The sequence below is a fragment of the Pelmatolapia mariae genome, linkage group LG17 (genome assembly GCF_036321145.2).
Source record: "Pelmatolapia mariae isolate MD_Pm_ZW linkage group LG17, Pm_UMD_F_2, whole genome shotgun sequence".
Classification (NCBI taxonomy): Eukaryota; Metazoa; Chordata; class Actinopteri; order Cichliformes; family Cichlidae; genus Pelmatolapia; species Pelmatolapia mariae.
In genome coordinates this window covers 19,643,227-19,658,166 of record NC_086242.1, presented here as the reverse complement: position 1 = coordinate 19,658,166, position 14,940 = coordinate 19,643,227, and the positions used below count along the sequence as shown (strand labels likewise).

General features: G+C 39.3%; 1 protein-coding gene across 1 annotated transcript; it reads left to right on the top strand.

Annotated features, from left to right (window-relative positions):
• Window positions 1-5,273: 5,273 nt before the first annotated feature.
• LOC134616006 (zinc finger protein 664-like) lies at window positions 5,274-13,829 on the top strand. The gene is made up of 2 exons (XM_063460767.1): window positions 5,274-5,556; window positions 11,793-13,829. Exons 1-2 carry the CDS (start codon window positions 5,385-5,387, stop codon window positions 12,953-12,955), a joined length of 1,335 nt encoding a protein of 444 aa, XP_063316837.1. The 5' UTR covers window positions 5,274-5,384; the 3' UTR covers window positions 12,956-13,829.
• The last annotated feature ends 1,111 nt before the right edge of the window (window positions 13,830-14,940 follow it).

Here is a 14,940-nt window from a genome sequence, read left to right as displayed (position 1 = left end):
ACTGTGAAGTTCTGGCAGCAAATCATTACACAGGTCAGTCTTGCAGTTGTATGAGATGCAATTTGGGTTATGCATGAAAAAAAAATGAGGGTAAAATGAAATTTTATGTTCTGTTAAATGTTCTCTGTAAACTTTTACTGTCACTTTATTGTTAATGGCAGGTGACTCATGTTTTTTCTCTCCTGTTGCCTGTTTTACAGATCCTACATGACCAACAGGAGGCGTCCTTGCCTTAGTTTAATAAATTGAACATCAGCAGAAAGACCCCAGCTTTATGTTTCATTATGTCCGTGCTCTCCATTGCCCATTATAAGGCCGTTCATTTATTTCAGATATAAAAAAGCCATTTCCTCCTGGAAATGGCAACAGATGCTGGGCATTTAGAGCAGGAAATATGCAAGTAGGATGAGACGCAGGATTCATTATTATTATTGATCCCACAGCTGGTTTAGAGAGGCTAAAAATCTGAGTGATTCTCATGCTGTTTAATAAAAAATATCCATTTGTAACATTAATTACAGGGTTGAATATGGTCTCCTGCCATACACGTGGTGGTTTGCAGAGTGATTTATTACATCAGTGAGTCTATAGGAGGTATAACTGCAGGTCCTGAGGTATTACTTTCTTGTCTGTGGCTATAAACAGACAGTAAACACCTTAGTGAGGACAGGTTGAACTTTTTAAGTATTTCTCACAAGATCTACCACTTGTACACAGTACAGCTTCAACTTTTACTTCTTTTTCTATGTGGTTCATCACCATGGGTCATTATAGCAGGGACATGAGGGAGGAGGATTTATTTTTAATTTTTTTGAGCAAGGTGATTGTTAGTGTTTATTAGAAGAGAAAATACATTTATTCAAGTAGCATGACAACTGACATTTGAAAAAACATAAGCTGTCACTAACTGTATGAATGTTGTCCACTGTAAATGTGTCCTGACATTTTCAAGAATTAAGAAAAATATAAATAACATACAAATGGCTTAAGAAACCTTTTTCATTGTTACTTAAGTGACGTGTCATATCTGGTTACATATACAGCACAAATGTTTCAAACTGAAAATTCTCTGACCTCAGACGAGCTTTCCACTTTCAGTCCATGACTGGATCATGTTCATATATGGCTTCCTCTTTGCATGATAGAGCTTTTGTGCTCACAAACAGGGATTTCTGGAGGTGTTCCTGAGCCCATGCAGTGCTTTCCATCACAGAGCCAGGTCTGTTTGTAATGTGGTGCTGCCTGAGGGCCCAAAGATCACAGGCATCCAGAACTGACTGTTGGCTTTGTCCTTTGCGCACAGAGATTTCTCCAGATTTTCAGAGCCTTTTGATCATATTTTGTGGGACAGTTTCTCAGCCTCTGTCCATCATCTGAGAAACTGTCTCTCTAAAATCCTCCCAGTCACATTACTGACCATTTGCCACTTTAAACTACTTTTCCAGCCTTCTGTTGCCCGGGTTCAAAATTTTCTGAGACCTCAAATGGAATTCAGATTGAGCTGATATTTTTCTTTAAATATTCTTAAAATAATATTTCTTTTTCTCAGTTTTGATGTGTTTTCTGTTTTCTATTGTGAATTAAACTTATGAGATTTGCACATCACTGCATTGTGTGTTTTATTTACATGTCACACAGCATCCCAACTTTGTGTTTGTATGTGGCCGACATGAAAGCCACTGGATTCCTCTACAGCTTGTTCTTGTGTTGTAAGAACCAATAGTATAAACTTACGAGAAAGCTTGCTGTGCGTTTTCATTTTAATTTCCATTTCCATTTTTTCTTCTTTCTACACTGTTGTTGTGTCATGCTGATTTAGGCCCAGGGGCCAGAGAGTTCATTTTCATATTTTCTATTTGAAAATAAATAAATAAAGAAGCAGGAAAAGCAACACCCCTCTGTTTTGCTCTTTATTTTCTGCTCGACGAGTGCCTTGGAACACCTTCCTTTTGATTTATGGCTTCGCTGTGTTTATCCTGCGTAGCTCAAAGGACAGGTCACAGATGAAAGCACTATCCACATATACTCTAATATCATACGTGCGGCTATTTATTTCCACAGGAAACGCTGTTGAGAGCGTGACTCGTTACTCACCAAAACCTGTGGCAGCCTTGGGCAAAAGCCAGACAGAACGTTCTGCATTCACACCGGCACGCAGTGTTCAGGTCAGGCTTCACCAAGGACAGAAGGGTGCTGGGAGAAGAGATTAGGGAGCTGGGTACTCATAACAAAGCCTCGTTCTCTCTCAGAGTCAGAGAACTGCAATGGCCAAGAATCACATCTAGTCCTTGAGTGGTGATACTGCAGGCCGGCTGTCACCCAGCTCTAATATGTTGGCCATAAAGCAGCCACTGAGACCTTCTCTGGAAAGTGAGAAAAAACAGAAAAACAAACCCAGCTTCATGTTTAAAATTCCAGCTTGTTGTAAATATTCTTTCTTCGCCGGAGGCATAAAACGCCTCCAATGGGGAGCAATTCAAAGAGAGAAAACAGGGCAGGGCTGGATGGAGGCTTTACACTGGGTTTTATGTCCGGTTGTGATGGCGAACAGATCCTACAGGAGGTACTCAGGTTTCCTGACAATTTTATGTTTGTATATCAGTAGGAGAAATTTAATGGTAGCAGCACTGATTCACACACTACTATCATACCTGCCTCATAAAAATTTTAGAGATGGTGAAACAAAGTTATGTGTAATGAAAACAGAGGAGAAGAGGACACGATAAAAATACAAAATTCAAACTGACAACAGTCATTTCCATCAAACTTGGCTGATGATTTTATTAAAATTCAAATTCAAATGAGATAAAGCTTCTAAATGATTTCCCATAAGATTTTCAAGACTTGCTTCTAAGATATTTTTTTGGCTGTTTTGGATTTCTATAGAAAGCGTCACATGTGTAACCGTCTCTATAGCCAGTTTTGGAGGCTATTGCATAGCACCACAACCATCATAGGAGGGGCTAGGCCAAACCAAGCTCCCTGGCTAAGGACCAGATAATCCTGCACCAGGTGAGGTGACTTCATTCCTTGCTATTCATCATAGAGATACTTTGAATCACTTGTAGTCTGACCACACACCCGGGACTAATTTGCCTCTAGAGACCAGGGAAAACAGCCCCTGGGATCATTCGAGATCATGTCATTCAGGAGAGGCTCAGAGGAGAAAGGTGACTCACTGAAAAGAGCCAGCTGAGGTGGCTCGGGTACTGACTAGGACCTTACCTGGATGTCTCCTAAGTAAGGTGTTTTGGGTAGGCCCGACTGACCCAGTCACACACTGGACTGTGTATGCCTCTCAGCTGGCTTGGTAAATCCTTGGTATCCCCATCAGAGGAGCTGACCAGGAAGTCTGCTCTAGTTAGACAGCTGCCTCCATAATCTTGACCTGGAGTTACAAAAAAAGAAAGAAAAAAGATTGAAATACAGAAAATGAATATTATTTACTACCTGGAGAAAGTATGAAACTCTTATAATGCACTTTATACTATACACATTAACGTTTTTTGTACCTATAGTATCTCACTCATACACCAGTGCTTGTTATACCAAAAATCAAATTAAACTTTATTTACAAAACCTTAAACCTAAAACCTCTTATTAAATTAATTTAATGTGTTTGAAATTCTTTTTTTTAACTGTTATGTTATTAATTGCATTCAATGGACTACTTGCACAATCACTTCTGCGTTCTATGTAGTCCTGCCCCAGTGCTTCCGGTGTGGTTAAATCATGGCGACGTTCTACACTCGCTGCCTACAAGAGCTCCCAAAATTGAACATCACTGATGTTCATCGGATTTGCAGAGTGACGACTACCCCAGCCAGCAAATTAGATGAAGGATTTAAGTTATATGCTGCATCATATATACATCATATATATGTAATTTTTATGCTAAATAGATGGAAATAATAACAGAAAAAATTAAACTCCACCTACATACTTCCGGACATCCACCGACATCCGGCGGAAGTAAATTGAAACCGCTGGGCGTGTCACTACCCGATCCGTACCGGAAACCTGATCGGTAAGGTAGAAGTGGGATTTTTTAAATGAGTTTTAATCCAGTTTATTTTAAAAGTGTTGTTAAGAGCACCGAAATCAATAAAATTTATACCTCCTTTAAAATATGAATTTAAAGCTACTGATTTATGCAAGTAGTGAGTTTTATTTTTCCATAAAAAAAATTGTATAATAATTTGTTAATTGACTTAGAGGTTGTATTATCAACATGTAGTGACTGGGCAGCATAGGTTAGACGGGAGATACCTTCAGCCTTCGAAAGCAGAACTCTTTCCTTCAACGACAGGTCTCGCTGTAGCCAATGATTAAAGATTTTTTGGGTTTTATCTATAATAGGAGTGAAGTTTGTGGAGCATCTGGATTGCTCGTTTTTTATTATTTGAATTCCAAGGTATCTTATAGAGTTTCTTACAGGTATTCCATGAATTGAAGTTGCTAAACAACTTTTAACTGGTAGAAGTTCACATTTATGCAGATTGAGTGAAAGTCCGGAGGCTTTAGAGAATGGCTGTATATTGTTAATGGCCACTGAAACTTGCGAGGCGTCTCTGAGGAAGAGAGCTGTATCGTCTGCCAGCTGACTTATGAGTATTTCTCTGTTAGCAATGACCAAGCCTTTTAAAGAACTGAGTTTAATGTGTGAATTAAGGAGTTGCACAGAAAGAAGGAATAAATATACGGATAGGGGGCAACCCTGCCTCACTCCACGCTTTAGAAAGAATCTTGGGGAAGTACCAGTGGCAAGCTTTATGGAGCTGTTACTATTGGAATACAGTGTCCGAACAGCATTACAGAAGGATTGACCAAACCCAAATTTATTTAAAGCAGTAAAAATAAACTCATGCTCTAAGGAGTCGAGCGCCTTGTAGAAATCTAAAAAAAGAATAAGACTATCATCCTGTACAAGTTCTGGGTAATCTATTATGTCTAAAATTAATCTTATGTTGTTTGAGATATGACCATTCTGCATGAATCCTGATTGACTCTCATCAATAACTTTATCTAATACGTGTTTTATTCTATTAGCCAGAACTTGTGCAGTATCTTATAATCATTATTCAGTAAAGAGATTGGTGTGGTCGAGGATATTACATATTCGGATTATTGATGGTGCCTTGTATGTTATACTGTTGTTTATAAATAAAGTTATTTAAAAAAAAATAAAGTGGGAGGGAGTGCACCTATCTACCGTCGCAATGTTGGCAAAGAGAGGAAGTGACGTAAGATTTGCGCATGCGTGGTACCGATCGGGTTTCCGGTATGGATCGGGCAGTGACAGGGCGCCAGTAGCGTTAGCCTGTTATTGACCTTGTTGCGGCTGGCTGTGTAGCCGATGAGTGTGGCACATTGTTACAGCAGCAATGTCTTCAGTTGGTGGGTGGAGGAGCGTCATTGGCGTGAGGCTGGATGGAGCATTTGAGGGAATCTTCACAGAGTTTGAAAGTAAAATGGAGCAGTGTGAGACAGAAGTGGAGCATCAGCGCAGACTGCTGGAAACCATCCGGAACCCCGAAATAAAGCTGCACAGAATAGGTGTGTAACATACAGCACGGCAGCAGGTGTGTTTCAGCAACATGTCACCTGGTTTAAGACAAGAAACGTTTCGTTTATGTCGGCATGTGGACATAGAGAGGGCTGACTGCAGAAAATTAAAAACACGTGTTTTTTGAATGGAGTTTGGTGTGAGTGCTGGAGTTAGGAAAAAGTGAGCTTTTACAGGGGCTCATTCTTCTACTAGGAGTCAATAAAATATTTTTTAAAGAGAAATATAACTTTTATGAAATAAAACCACACAGCCAAAACTTTAACCCACTCTTAGGCTCTGTTAGAAAATAATAAATTAAATATTAGACACATCGCTATAGAGTCTGTCTTTAATGGCACTTTGTTATCCTGTTGCCAGACAGTTCAACATCTGACTCATTAGAATTAGTGCAACTTTAAAGCATAATATTAATATATTATAGTATAATGTTCTGTTCAACCCCCTCTCATTTACCTGAAAATTTTATGGTTTAAAATTGGGACAGTTTTATGGTGAGAGAGAACTTCAGGTTTTTATTTCGAAAAGTTGTTGACATATACATGTTCAAACATTTTCTCAGATTTCAGTGTGTGGGGGAAATTGTGGACCATCAGATTTTAAAAATTGGAGATGGGCAAAATTGAATGGCCCTTATTCTTCCAGACTTCCATTTAGCTTGAAATTGCATTTGTGCCCTGCCCAGCAACAAGTGACGAAAGAGGAGTTAAGAAAATTGTAAGTCAACAGGAAACATCTGGAAGATGTGAGGGTCGAAACAAACTACCATATATATATATATATATATATATATATATATATATATATATATATATATATATATATATATATATATATATATATATATATGTGTGTATATATATGTATATATGTGTATTAGTGCTGGGCGATATGACGATATATATCGTGTGGACGATAGAAAAGTGTCTATCGTGCCATTTGTCTTCTATCGTTTCTATCGTTTCTAGCCCGAATTTTACAAATTATTACATAAAATATATCATTAACCCTTTACAACCGGTCGGAGCAGGCACACTCCGTTTTGCCTAACTATTTTTAAATCCCTGTAGAACTGTAACCACGTAAGGTAGCGCAATAATGGGTTTTTTTGCATATGAAACCGTAAGAGTTGTACTTACATCTTATTCCATTAGCTTGCCCTAGGTCACGGTTTCCTTCCACATATAGCTTTGCAAAAATTGCATAAAAAGCACTTCCAGCAACAAAAACATAATATTCCAGACTTGCAGCAACAAAAACATAATATTCCAGAAACAGGCTTTGCCGATCCAATCAGGTGTTCATAACACTTCCTAGTTTGTATACAAGTCAGCGCGAACTCTCGCATGTCCGCCATTACCTGCCCGAAACCGGAAGTGACGTCATTTTCGCGGAAAATGTAGTTTTTTAGCTTCAAAGCCTATGTTGGTGTTTTTAAAAGTCATGTTTGACTTTATGTTCTTCTGTATCGTTTCTGGGATGCTTAGAAGTCAAATTACACTGTTGTAAATAGTTTATTTTGATGCACATGCTGTGTTTTTGCAAATTTGCATTTATTTATTTTTATTTTTCCTGTAGTATATAAAAAATTGTGTGTCTCAAAAATAAAACTAAGAAGACACTCAAAATAAATAAATGTAAAGATAAGCTCTGGTGGACTTGGTTCTATGGTAGGTCTTAAAGGGTTAAATAGCCTGTGCAAATATATTAGTGTTGTCTTCTCACTATACATACTCTTAACAAGAGAAATAAAGTATTAAAAAATGATATTTTTCGCAAAGAAACTCTGTCTTGTGGTTTTGCAACATGGTGCTGCTTTACGTGCACCCGGATTTGCGACATGCTTTACAGTAATTCAAAACAAAGACTGCACCCTCTCCACTCGCTGTTTAAAGACTGCATACTTTCCAGATGACCACAGGTCAGGTGGTATATCGTGATATATATCGTTATCGTGATATAAAATAATTCATATCGTGATAAATATTTTTTCCATATCGCCCAGCACTAATGTGTATATATGTATATATATGTATATGTATATGTATATATGTATATGTATATGTATATATGTATATGTATATGTATATATGTATATGTATATGTATATATGTATATGTATATGTGTATATATGTATATGTATGTATATGTGTATATATGTATATGTATGTATATGTGTATATATATGTGTATATGTATATGTATTAGGGCTGCCACAAACGATTATTTTGATAGTCGACTAGTCACCGATTATTTTTGCGATTAGTCGACTAATCAGGTCATGCATCCACCAGCATGCATCTGCTCTTATATAACTATCATTAGCTTACAGCTTTAAGTGTTTAAAGTTTGTGCTAACTAAAAATAAAGACAAGATGATAGTTTATTAAATTTTAATGAAATTTGCAGATTGTTTCGGTGAAGTTTAATAAACTCCTTGCTATCTAAAATATAACAGGACACCGGAGTATATTCTCGAGCATCTCACACTTCTGATAACCAGCTGTCTGCTTGACGTTTATTCAGCTGTGTAAAAACTATAACTTTAATCTCAGGCAAACCGATTTACTCAGGAACAAATAAAATACTAAAAAAGCCAAACAATAACATTTTTAAGTTATCTAAGTGACTTATGCATGTTTAACCTGAGTAGCGAAAGACGGCGGTGGGTTTGAAAACGATTTGCCGGGAGTCCGGTGTTCTCAGCGGCTCTAGTGAGCCTTGCCCCCGGCTAGCTATCGAGCTAGTGGTTAACAGACGTCTCCGAAAACGTCGGAGCGCTTTTGAAAATATGTGGTGTCTTGATAAACTGAGCAGATATTTGAGGTTTACACAGTTACATTCTCGCCTGAAAATATGTTAAACGTTTATTTTGTGACCCAGAAAGAATAATAAGAGTAATATTAAAACTAACTAGCTGCCGCCATTGTTGACAACTGAGCTGGGCTGCGCTATGAATTCTGGGACAGAGCTACTTCTTCTTCTTCGGGGTTTAACGGCAGCTGTCATCCTTGTACATGCAGTGCTGCCATCTTCTGTTTCAGTCCGTTATTACACTCTTAAATCCTGCTACTTATTCCTGCGTCTTTTGGGATCTTACAAAGCTTCAAACGAAGCGTCGACTATTAAATCAGTCGTCGACGATTTTGATAGTCGACGTAATCGTGACTAGTCGACTAATCGTGGCAGCCCTAATATATATGTATATGTGTGTGTGTATATATATATATATATATATAGAGATAGATAGATAGATATAGAGAGAGATATTAGGGGTGCAACAATACTCATATCAATATTGAACCTTTCGATACAGTGCTTTCGGTTCGGTATGCATATGTATCGAACAATACAAAAAATTTTATTTATTTGATCAACTTTTCTTCAGACGATGCTGTGTTGAGCGCTCAGTGAATCTGCGTTCGACTACTCCGCCTAGGCTGCACTGTCGAGTGCAGATCCACTGAGCGCAGCGCAAGCTAGCAAGACAGAAGCTAAGCTCGTTGCAACACGGCAACTGCCTCAACGCTATCCGAAATTGAACCTCCCCCACCCTCATTCAGATCTGGCGTTTGGATCTTGGTTTTCATGTGAAGCATGACCCTGATGGTAAGCGCGTCATGGACAAAAGTAAAACAGTATGTCGGATGTGCCACGCAATGCTCAATTGGTGGGAACTAGTGCGGTAGCCCAGTTAGCTTGTTAACGTGTTGACGCCGTCCAGCCCCAGGCTCGTTAACGGAGATTTGCCGCGTTATGGCGTTAATGTCATTTTAACGAGATTAACGCTGACAGCACCAGTGGGAACACAATGAATATGACTGCACATTTACACCGACATCATCCTAGTGCAAAGACAAGTGGAGGCAGACAAAAATAACAAGCACGCATGCTACAAACTTTACTCGAGTCATTTAGACAGCCGTTAGCACATGATTCTCCTTATGGGGACCTGATATGTTTAATATGCTGCTGAGAATATACCCCAGAAGAAGCTATAGTATAGCTTTTATTTTGGAAAGAGCCATTTCTCTGTAATATACTCTCTTTTTCCAAAGATGAGGGATTTCTCGATCAGAGATTTATTTTTTTATTACTTTGTTGTTTCAGCAACATTAAATTTAAAAACTGTACTTTTGGGTTAAAATATATATTTATAATTTTAATAAATGACAAATTAAAAAAGGCATGAACATTTTTTGTATCGAAAAAATTTCGAACCGTGACACCAAAGTATCTAACCGAACCGTGAATTTTGTGTATCGTTGCACCCCTAATATATATGGTAAAATGTTGATGAAAAAGGGAACTTGTCTAACTGTTTTTAGCTTTCTTAGATGATTGAGTTGCCTAGCGCGAGGCTTTGGCCTTCCGTCAAACAGAAACTGTGAGAACTAATCTTGTCAAGCCCGTTTTGAATAATATAGGCTTACCTGCATTGCATTCTCTACAACAGTCATATCATAATTATGCTTAGTGTATTACTAAGAAGTGCTTGCACAGTGACAGCTGTCACTAACTGTAACTGATGCATGTTATGTTACCTACTTACGCATCAAGGGGCGTGGACCCTGACCCTTTTTTTAACCAGAAAGAACACCATGTGTGGTTGAGAAGTCTACAATTTTTTGGCTAATTCCTGGAAAATCACTTGCTCAATGGAAATGTGTTAGGAAGAATAGAAAAAGTCTTAAGAAAGGAGAAGTGCAGCGCTCAGAGGATCAGATTGCGCTTACACTAGACTCGTCAACAGTGTTCTGCAGTGTTGAAACTACAATGTCCGCAACATGGACTACAAAATGAGCATGTTTTCAAGCAGAAATACAATATGACAAAAACATAAACACGTGAATGTTAAAGAACATGGAACATGTGGCTCATTAGAAGGCAGTAAATATATTTTTCTTTCCTTTCCACATTTTCAAAGTTGTTCTGTGACTGAAATATTCCCTTCATCCATCACTTAGCCAGTTCAGGGTGTCTGTGGTGGCATTTGCTGGCAATACAGCTTCTATATTGTATTGCCAGCATAACTCTAAATGCTGCAGTGCAGCAGCAGATATTGCTAATGCAAACCTATAAAGCTATAGCTTCCATACACTTTGATTATTTTAATACAGCTCATTATCTGGATTTAGAGGTTATATAAATTTATGTGAAGGCGAAACCTCGAGAAGAAGCAGGTGTTATTCTTTCAGTGGTGTCCAGTGTCTCCTCTGCTAAAGGAGGCAATAAAAGAAGCAGTGAAGCGCCTTTCCTTAATATTTAGAGAATGCAAACAGCTCTCATTATTAGCCAAGCAAGCTAAGCAAAACAAACTATTTGACAGCACCCCCTTTGTTAGCCTTGAGTAACACATTATCTTTACTTCACCTGAGGCTTTTCTCTAATATGTGCCTCCTCGTCTCCTCTGTCCCTCTGGCTGTGACCCGGAAGTTAATGGCAAGAAGTAATGTTGAAGGATGCCTCAAATCCTGAAATGTATCAGAAGGACAGAGGAGAAAAGAGACTGCTGGAGGAGCAATAAGCAAGGATGCACAGGTGCAACCTGCACAGGAGGAGGAGGACTCTTTGAACACCCTCACTGTGTCTATACCCCTCACACTGCACCATTTTAATTATGGTGGCCCTAAATATAAAATTATATTATATCTTATTATATTACCCGTTGTTTCTTTTCTTTTATCCCCTCCTCACCACCCCCCGTGTTGGCATGTTTGTTGGAAGGAACTAAGATCTCTTCCACTGCCTCACAAGGGTTTGTAGATGGGTATAGTGTGATCCACAAGCACACAGTAAGATTTGTAAATGCACACTCTAATCCACACACATATGAAGCATTTTGACCACACCTAAAACTATTTTACAATGAATAACAATATTATATAAATAACAGTCACTGATGCACTAACTTTTTAAGTTCATCGTGACAAATCGGATCATTTTGTCTTTCCAAACCTTCCTACAGAGAGTGTAAAACTACATGTAACATCCCCCTCGCTCACTTGCAAAACCTTAAGTACAGGTGCACCAGTGGATGTGCAAGGATCCACTGGTGCAAGCTGAGTTCAAGTCCCAGCGGAAAACTGGGACACCTGGGCTTCTTCTCTATACCTGCATTTTTTTGTGTTTGTTCGGGGAGGGGAGGGCAAATGTCTCTCCACACCATCACATCCCAACTAACGATCTGCTCACGTTTTGCCTCGTGTCCCTTTGTCCCTCTAGACCAACGCTGTATCTGTACAAAGAAGGAGGAGGAAGAGGAAATCTCTATCCAGGAGAAGAATGCCAGTCTGGATCCGGAGGATCAGAAACCTTCACTGATTAAAGAGGAGCAGGAGGAGCTGTGCATTAGTGAGGAAGGAGAGCAGCTTGTGCTAAAGCAGGAAAGTGATGCCTTCATGGTGACTCCTGTTTGTGATGGCAGTGCCGAACTTCTGTCCTGTTCTGTACCTGAGACTCGAGAACGGGAAGGAGTCAAATGTGAAAACACAGGAATGCCCTTAAAAACGGAGCCAAAACCAAAGAAGGTCTGTAACAACACAGATGAAAACACACAAGTCTGCAGGAATAGTTTACAAATAAAAGAACTGTGTGGTACTACTAATAATATAGATGAGAAGCTTTACTCCTGCAGCTCCTGCGCGGAGACATTTGAACATGAATCGACGCTTAAAAATCACCTACAAATCCACGCAGACGATGAGCCGTATTCCTGCATGACATGTGGGAAGGTTTTCAGCTACAGCGCTTCCTTCAAGCTCCACTTGAAAGTCCACACGGATGAGAGGCCGTACTTCTGTGAGAAGTGCGGCAAAACGTTCAGAAGAAGCGATAAGCTGCGGCTGCACATGAGAACGCACACGGGGGAAAAGCCGTACCTCTGCATCACCTGCGGAAAAAGCTTTAACGACCCGTCGGCGTTCAGGAGGCACATGGCCATACACACCGGCGAGAAGCGGCATTCTTGCAAAACCTGCGGCAAACGTTTTACCCACAGCAACAGCTTTCTCTGCCACATGAGAACCCACACGGGTGAGAGGCCTTACCTCTGCACCACCTGCGGGAATAGATTTATCAACGCCTCAAAGCTTAAAAGGCACATGAGGACACACACAGATGAGAAGCCTCACGTCTGTAACACCTGCGGGAAGAGGTTCATTCGCCTTTCCAGGTTGAGGAGTCACACGAGGATTCACACGGGCGAGAAGCCGTACTCATGCCAAATATGCCAGAAGGACTTCGCTTACACCACTTCCTTGAAGGTCCACATGAGAGTCCACACAGGCGAGAAGCCGTACGTTTGTGAGAAATGTGGGGATAGTTTCAGTCAGGCGGGGAGCCTAACCTCCCACATGAGAAGTCACGCAGGTGAAAAAAAGTCCTGAAACACCTGTGAGGAGAAAATATGAGCGGAAATGAGTTGATTAGGTTTTGGTTTAAAGAGGGTTGTGTAACTTTACTGTGCGTTATACTGTACTGTGCGTTATACTGTACATGATGAGTCTGCCATTAGATTCAAGTCTAATGTTGTGTTAATGTGGTGCGTCAGCGGTAATGCTCCAAGTGATCGAGTTGCACTGCGGGACGCAGCAGAGGACAACAAAAAAAAATGGCTTCAAGGTCAGAAAATTGAAGCCTGCAGTCTTTTTAATGACCAGCAGGAGGCGAGTCCTCTGGGTTGTATGGAATTTATTGATTTATGATCTCAGTGAACGCTTTCCTGTTCGTTTCTGGACTCAAACGCTGGTTTTAGGTCATATTTCATAAAATTTTGTAAATTATGCTCTGTAATAAAGGCAGATGAGGATTAATAGAGTATATGTACTGTCTGAAATCCTGGTCAGAAGCTCCCCCACTTGTTTCAACACCAAGATGGTGAAAAACGGCTTGAGGCTTTGTGACATGATGTCATGGTGGATACATCCATCTTTTAGATGCAGTTTGTGGAGGCATCTTTTTAATGATGAAATCCTTAAAATCTGAGAATTCACCAGCACTTCTGAAGCATTTCATCTCTAATTGTGATATATGTATGCGGGATTATGTGTTAGTCTCTCGTGTATATTAGAGGACTACAGACTTGTTTTTAATAAATAATATAAGATGGGAAGGAGTGATGAAATGAGAGGCTGGCTGACTCTTGTGGTTCATCTGAATCAGTTGAAATCTGAAAAATCGACCCTGCCAGTTTTTGGGGTTTTTTCTATTTTTAAAGGATTTTTTTTTTGTAAACAAAAAAATGTAGTCTCAAAGAGTGTAAAAGACAATAAAAATTTTCAATACAAATATCTTTTTCGTTATCAAATGATTATTTGGACACCTACCTGTGACTGACATCAGATTACATACAATAATTAATAGGAGACGACGTGCTTGGTAAATTTGTAATCTGTTATATGAAGTAGTGTTTTGACTATTTTATGATCTTAACTTAATTGACTCTGGCTTTCATTAATAGCTGGAGTTGACTAGCTAGCTTGCTATGGAGAGGTTCACCTGCCACTATTATTAAACACAAACTTTTACTACCTTACAGTATACATGATGGACATTCTCAGCAGAGACAGATGTGACTGCTGTCTGAAGCCACTCTGTACAGCCAAGCCACCTGCAACAACTGCTGCTGTGTCAGATTTTCATTGTCCCATCCCTCTTATCCATTTTTAAAGCTCCTGACTTCATGGTCGTGGCAGGACAATGATATTATTGGGACAGCTAGTAAAACAATTTAAAAGTCAACTTCAACTTGACACTTTTGCTTATTAATTACACTTGCACACAAGTTATTGAGGTGATATTCAACTGAATCTCTTTTTATTTAAGCATTAAGGAAATGTACACAATACATTGGAGATATTTAGGGGAAATAAACACTAGACTCATGTCTGGGATAATAATGCTGATTTCAAGCAAAAAACTAAAAAGCCAATAAAAAACATACCTGAGGACAGAGGTGCATACGGGTGAATACTGAGTGGAAGCAATACATGAAATGTACGTGATTGAGGAGCTGACTTGAACAAAATTAATTGGTTGCATTAAATATACGCTCACCAGCCACTTTATTAGGTACACATGTTCAGCCACTTGTTGAAATAGATTTCTAATCAGCCAATCACATGACAGCACCTCAGTGCATGACCTCCTGATCAAACAGCATCAGAATGAAGGAAGTGATTTAAGAGACTTTGAATGCATCATTATTGTTGGTTCCAGACAGGATGGTCTGAGCATTTCAGAAACTGCTGATCTGCTTTTTCTAACCAAGCTATACAGAAGAGCAACTGAAACCTTGAAGCAGATGGACTGCAGCAACAGAAGACCACACCAGGTGCCACTCCTATCATCTAAGAACAGGAAGTGAGGCTAA

What these genes read in the sequence shown, in the direction of transcription:
- LOC134616006 (XM_063460767.1), top strand. Translation starts at nt 5,385, where the DNA reads ATGTCTTCAGTTGGTGGGTGGAGGAGCGTCATTGGCGTGAGGCTGGAT. An exon ending in AATAAAGCTGCACAGAATAG is followed by an intron (nt 5,557 to 11,792) that starts GTGTGTAACATA and finishes TTGTCCCTCTAG; the next exon opens with ACCAACGCTGTATCTGTACA.